Genomic DNA, 6781 nt, shown 5'->3' with positions numbered 1-6781 from the left:
AAAAAAGCGTGTTAGGTTTGTCCATTAATCTCCAAAATTGTTTCCCAAACATAGCTGTATTAAAGTCTCTAAGATCCTTAAATCCCAAACCTCCATCATCCTTAGGACTACAGAGTTTGTCCCATGATTTCCAATGCATACCTCTCTTATTACCCCCTGGACTCCACCAGAATTGTGCCACAGCACTCACTAACTTCTTCATTACCGTTTTCGGGATTCGAAAGCATGACATCACATTGTTTGGCAGAGCTGTAACCACAGATTTTATAATCACCTTCTTACCTCCTCTGGTAAAAAACTTAAAAGTCCATCCATTTACTATGCTATTTAACCGATCCTGAACAAATCCAAAAACTTGCACCTTTGAACCCCCCACTACTCGGTTAATAAATAATAATAAATCAGTTACCTATATAAAAACTTAAAACCTAATAAAATATGACAAATATTGTGTCCAAATTGAATCGATGATTTGTCAAAGTTTATTTGTTGTCCTGAAACCCCTTCATATTTCTTAAGGATCCTAAGAATTGTCTGACATTCTTCCTTCTGAGCTTTGCAAAAAAAAAGACATCATCTGCAAAGAGTAAATGGGAAATTGGAGGGCAAGCCCTAGCAACCTTTAGACCCGTTAGTTGCTTATTTCTTTCTGCCTTTTTGATATTCACGACCAAAGCTTCCGTGCACATAATAAACAAATAAGGAGATAGAGGATCCCCTTGTCGTAATCCCCTCTGTGGTATTATATGTCCTTTTGGTTGCCCATTTAATAAAACCTTATATTGAACCGAGGAAATGCATTCCATCATTAATTGGATCCAATGCTGATCGAAGCCCATTTTTGTTAGTAGTTCCTGGATGAAATATTCTTTTAAACATCATTTTTGTATTTGTTTTCTACCAATATACCTAAAACTTTAGTTTTCATCAATTTAGGTGTTTTAAACGACCAATAACGTATTACAAAACCCAAATTATCATCTAACACCATTTTAATGTTTTTTCCTTCAAAACGGTATTAAATATAGAGAAATATGTATAATCTTTTTTAAACTTCATTTACATATTTTTTTAAAAAACCTCCACGATTTTAAAACTAATCTTTGATATTTTTCGTTACCTTTAATACATAAAACGTAAATAATACATTTCTACAAAATTTTCATAAAAAAATGCTACTAAGTTACTTCAATAATCACTTTCAAAATCGTTAAATAGAGCTCATTAACATATAAAATCGAATATAGTTAGGGAATAAAAAATGATGGACACATGTTATAATAGAAAGAAAACATCTGGAAGTGGGGACCCCTTATAGATTCTGTTTAATGTGCTTTATGAAAAAGAAGTCCACGTGAAATTAAAGTAATACAATAAAGTGGGGTCCGCAAGCAAGAGAGAGGAACGTGGGGTCCGCGGAGAAGAGAGAGGTACGTAGGGTTGCGGGAAAGAAAAAAACTAATATAAAAAGAAAGGGTAGCAGGGGAAAGAGGAAAATAGTGAAAAAAATGTGGGGCAATGAGAAAATAGATTGGGTAATTAGAATAGATATTTTCCGACTAGGGCTAATTTGATTACTTTCCATGAGATAGCCTACTACGTCATGTTTTATTTATATTTTTCATTGATTCAGGTTGAAACATATTTAACGTCTCTCTCTTAAACACCTCCAACTTCTCTCTAGACTTACACAGAACTTGAAATCATTTCCGGTGGCTGGTGAGCAACTTGCCACCGGTCACCATCCCTCTTTTTGTTTGTTTTTTTTTGTTTATGATGATAATATTATCGATCGCTAGATCAAAATTCCCTTCCGTTGCGGATAAACTTTTCGCTTAGTCGACTTTTTGTTTTATCTCTTTCGCTGGGCTAATTCATATTCCGTTGATGTTTGGATTTGAAACTTTTCTTCTTTGCTGGTTGAGCACAGATCCCTTTTCTATGAGGCTATTTCTCTCTTATGTATTAAGAGTAAGTCAACATGAAAATGGAACATCTCAGATGAAAAGGACGATGGTGATGTTGGAATTACTCTGTTGATTTAAGGAAGATTCAGTAGAAATTGGCATCTTCTATGAAGGTGGTCCAGTAATGAATCTTCTAGTTGAATCAACTAGAACTTCTCATATTTAATTCACCGGCGGTTGTAAGAGATTCAAGTGCGGTTGAAGGCGAAAGCTAAATATAAAGAGTACAAAATCAAGGTGAAACGAGGATTGAAGGTGGGAAGATGAAGCTCTCACCGACAAACAAAACAAAGAGAAATGGCAATTTCTTCTAGCTTCTTTTCTGGCGGGTATAAAGGCGATCTCTTCCGGCTTCTTTTCTTATTCGAACCGTCAATTTCGATCTGTCATAACGTCGCCATGCATGTTCTTTGTATCCTCGTTTAATCAAGGAAGAGTCTCTTCTCGGTTTCATCTTCTTTCTTCATCTCCTCTTTAGCCACGATTCAAGAACGATGGCCTCAGGTAATTAAGGAAAAAATTGTGTTTACATGTTCTTTAGCTCGTTACTGTGATTTAATTTGTGAGGAAAGATTAAAAGAAGGTCTAACTCTTTGTTGTCGATTATATGATCTTCAGTGAAATAAAAACAAAATATGGGGACTCTTTTGTCTCTTATCAAGCGGCTACACATTGAGCAATCCTGTAAGTTGTTCTGTCTCGTTGTTGGCTCTTAATAAACAGCTTCGTCTCAACAATACTTGGAGTGTTTAAGTTGTTCTTGTTGTTATCATCAAGTCAATTAATGTTTGCTAATATGCATTTTTTCATGTTGGTGTTGTTTTTCTTGTGTGTAGTTGTATGTTATAAAGTTTCCTTCTTTGTCTTGATATTGAAGTCAGAAGTATGTTTGGTCTGTAAAATTAAACTAGGCACTGTTGTTTGTTATCCTCATGGCAGTAGTTTCTTAATGTTCTGATCGTATAAACTCAAGTGACTTAAGTCATAAATTTTCTAAAACTTTTTCTTTATAATGACATGTGATGAGTGGGGGATTGTATTATGATCAAGGAGGAGAATGATATGAGAGTGCAAAGGACACTTGCATTCCGAACTATAAGGCAAAGGACCTCAGGTTAGTCTCTGTTCTATTTTTTTTTTGTCGTCTCCATTGCTTATGATAAGAGCTGATGGAATTTAGGTACGAAAGCAGACCGTTGACAAGGTGTTTTATTTTAACATGTTATATTAATTGAGTTTCTATGATAATCATAATAACTAGGTTACTAGTATATGCTTGTGTTCTTACATAGATCTCTTTCTTTCTATGTTTCTAGTAGAGCATTGTTTGACTTCGTGACTTTGTAGACAAAAAAGTTGACAAGTACATTGCGATCGATGGCTAAAGTTGCAAAACCTTGATGGCCATTGTGATCTTCTTCTGGTGTCTTCAGACTTGCAAGCAGTTTGTGGAAGAGGAACTGCATCGAGGCAGGTTCGTTGCTTTGTGTATAGTTTCGTCAGCATATTTTAGACTTGTTAGTAATGTGGGTGAGAGTTTGATGCTGGGGCTTTGACACACCTGCGGGCCTATACCGCCAAGGCTTGTGCAAGTCACGGGTCGGGATTGGGCAGCACTTCTAGTGACCGCATCCCGCGCGGGAATGTACCGCCAAGACCCGCATTGACCGTGTACCGCGGCGGGGTGGGACAAGGCGGGTCGGTACAACCCAATTGTCATCTCTAGCTGCAATGAACCCTCCCTAGGAATAAACAACGAGTGGGCAGAACAGCTTCTCTCTCTCCATGCTTTGTCCTCAGACGAGATCTTCAATGGCCTTCAAGTGTTCATTGGTGGGACCATAGGAGCAAGATAGTTCAAGTGTGGCTATCTGAGCATTTGCTTGTCGAACTGCATCTGGCAACAAATTGATTTCTTGTGTTTGGTAACGGATCTTGTCCCTAGCCTCCAACAGACTTTGCTTTTGCCAAACAGAGGGCTTTTCCTGTCATCACACTTGAAAAAACGTCTTTCGGGGTTTTCATCGGTCCATGACATGGCTGTGGGTTGGTAATAGTGGCATATCGGACCATAGTAATTCAAAATTGAACCGATCTACACAGCTGATGATGTTTGGGTACACACCATAGAAATTGAATATTAGAGATTGCTAATCAGGTTAGTGCGGAGGTGGGAACTAAGCGTGAGACGCTGACTATAGCAGACATATTCTCTTACATGACTCAGAAATCTGCAAAGGTAAAAATAAAGCTAAATATTTCTTACTCGTTTTGAAACGCTTAGATATTTATATCAGATTTTATACACTGTTGCATGATGCCTTTTTTTAGTGCACGGCCACGATTGATGATGTTGTGCATGGCTCTGCTTGGTACTATATTGCATGCAGTGCTTGCCATAGTAAGGCTACCAAGGGAGCAACTTCGTTGATTTGTACGAACACAAGATGTGGGAAGGTCAACACAACTGGTGTTGCACAGTATGTTCTCTCGCCTGAATATTCAATTACGGTTTCACTGATATTAGTTTTTGATAATTGAATTTATTACGTTAGCTTCTGATTCTTTGATAACATGTACTGTGCAAAGATTTCTGTTTATGACAACAGTGAACAAGCATTTTTTGTCCTACTTGGTGATGCTGGTCGTGAGTTGACTGGGAGGCACGCATCCGAGTTGGTTAACAGCTACTTTGAGGTAACTTATCATCACTTTATACTGTCAAATAATTTAGACTCACAATATTGTACTTGAACACAAACTGATCATCAGTTTATACTCTTAAATAATTTAAACTCACACTATTGTACTTGAATGCAAGGCTAATAAAAACGAAGGACCTGACCATGAGGTGCCTCTGATCAACACCATCGGACATACACATAAGTTTTGTGTCAAAGTTACAGAGCACAACTTCTCAGGCAATACCAGAGCTATAACTGTCACCAAGATCCTTTCTCTAGATACACCACCGCCCACAGAAGCCTCGGTTGGAAACAACATTGCTGCAACGTCCGAGGAAACAATGCAGACTGGAAATGAAGTGTTTGAACCTTCTAAAAGTCGTCGAGATTCTGCAAATGAGGAGAGTAACAGGACCTCTGCAAGTGCTGATCCAGAGAAATCTAAGCGCCCAAGATGTGAGAAGTAGCGCTTCCGATCATCATCTCACGTACTGCATGCTTCATTGATCTTTACGTCTTTTTTCCCGTTTAAGTATGGACTTATGTTTCCTTTCAGTTTTTTTTTGCTTTTCAGTGTTTTGTTGGTTGAACACATTTTAACTACTTTGCATGATTATTAACTAATAATCATGTTTATTTGCTTATCAATCTGCTTCTTCAGAATTACTCTGGTCAGTTTATTGTTTATGACTTAAAAAACAGGTTCTAAGGTATATTTGAGACACTTCTATGACATGGAATGCAGGTAGTTCATAGATTAGAAGAAGCAATACATTAATATAGGATTTTGGTTTCCACTACAGGAGGAGTTGCCCTGTTGGTCCAGGCCAGGGATCGACTCCCCTCTAGTGCGAAATTATTAGCTCCACATGTGGCCACGTGGATATGGGTCCATGCTTACGGTCCATTTGAATACCCGGGAGAGGATCCATCCGTGGGTTGCACCTCCCACCCGGGGGTTAGGTCTGTGTCTTTAATAGACCCGGGTTTAACCCTTTTCTTTTACAAAAAAAAAATTAATAACAACGTGAAGGAATAACTGCATAATAACCACATCGTGATTATCTCTTATCATTGACCAACATAAGTTTAGGATCACATCAAATAATAACCACAACGTGATTGAGTGCATAATTTTAGCACTTAGACATGAAGTCAAAATCAAGTAATTAAATACAGATCCTCTCCACAAACATAAGGAAACAAAAATATACGATTCCTTAAGGAATAAGTTCATTATCTAAAAATAAACTTCCTCTCCACTTTTCTTAAGCGTATAATTCCTCTCTCACATATTTGAAAACGGTTTACAGATCACCATTGAGAACGTCAACTAACTCATATCAAGTCAATCCTCCAAGAAAACAGTGTAAGTGCTCTAAATTTATAATAAGCCAGATCAAATATAACCCAAAAAAATTACAATCCTATTCAAAAATACTAATTTACAATCTGATTGAATATAGGAATCGCCATATCAATGGAATGGAGAACCCACCTCCCACCCCCCTCTCCAAATTGCAGGTAACACAAATCCTAATCCAGTTTCTATGCGTTTGTTGTCCTTAAGTAATTTATAATAGGATTTCATAATTATATAATTATGTGTTTTATATATGATAATTATATTCGTTTAACATTTATTTATTGTTTACTTTATAATCATAGATCTTAAATATACTATATTTTAAATATTTATATTTATGAATCATAGATGTTAGATTGACTATATTTTTTATATTTATATCTACTAAACTCTTTTAATAACTAGATTTTTTACTCGCGCTACGCGCGAGTCTGCTTTAAAAATTTAATTTAATTTTGCAATATTTTTAAGAAAAAGATGAATTTCGTAAAATATATTTTTATTAATATTATTAAAATATTATTTGATTTCCTATTTACATTTTTTTTATAAATTGTTATTTTTGAACTTAGCTATTTATTTGTTTGTATTATAAAAGTAAAATTACTGTTACTAAAGTATTTATAGTTTCTTATAAGTACATAATTTTAATATCACATAGATTATACTATCCTATACACTGCTATGAATACTTTATTAATAATTAGTTTTATTTTTTAATAATATTAAGATAATATAATAGAAAATTGTTTTATATACATTTT

The 6781-nt window shown here is 35.7% G+C and overlaps 1 protein-coding gene across 1 annotated transcript; it reads left to right on the top strand.

Moving 5' to 3' along the window:
* Nucleotides 1-4003: 4003 nt before the first annotated feature.
* On the top strand, nt 4004-5118 carry LOC106338724. The gene is made up of 5 exons (XM_013777632.1): nt 4004-4013; nt 4112-4206; nt 4299-4447; nt 4577-4664; nt 4789-5118. The coding sequence occupies exons 1-5, from the start codon at nt 4004-4006 to the stop codon at nt 5116-5118; spliced, it is 672 nt and encodes a 223-aa protein (XP_013633086.1).
* Nucleotides 5119-6781: the final 1663 nt, after the last annotated feature.

This window comes from Brassica oleracea, chromosome C4 (genome assembly GCF_000695525.1).
Source record: "Brassica oleracea var. oleracea cultivar TO1000 chromosome C4, BOL, whole genome shotgun sequence".
NCBI classification, from domain to species: Eukaryota; Viridiplantae; Streptophyta; class Magnoliopsida; order Brassicales; family Brassicaceae; genus Brassica; species Brassica oleracea.
This window is presented reverse-complemented; position numbering and strand designations above follow the sequence as displayed.

Bases quoted from the DNA above. Each gene is read 5' to 3' on its own strand.
- LOC106338724 (XM_013777632.1), top strand. The intron at 4,207-4,298 runs GTAAAAATAAAG...GCCTTTTTTTAG, and splicing joins TGACTCAGAAATCTGCAAAG to TGCACGGCCACGATTGATGA. The intron at 4,665-4,788 runs GTAACTTATCAT...CTTGAATGCAAG, and splicing joins TGGTTAACAGCTACTTTGAG to GCTAATAAAAACGAAGGACC.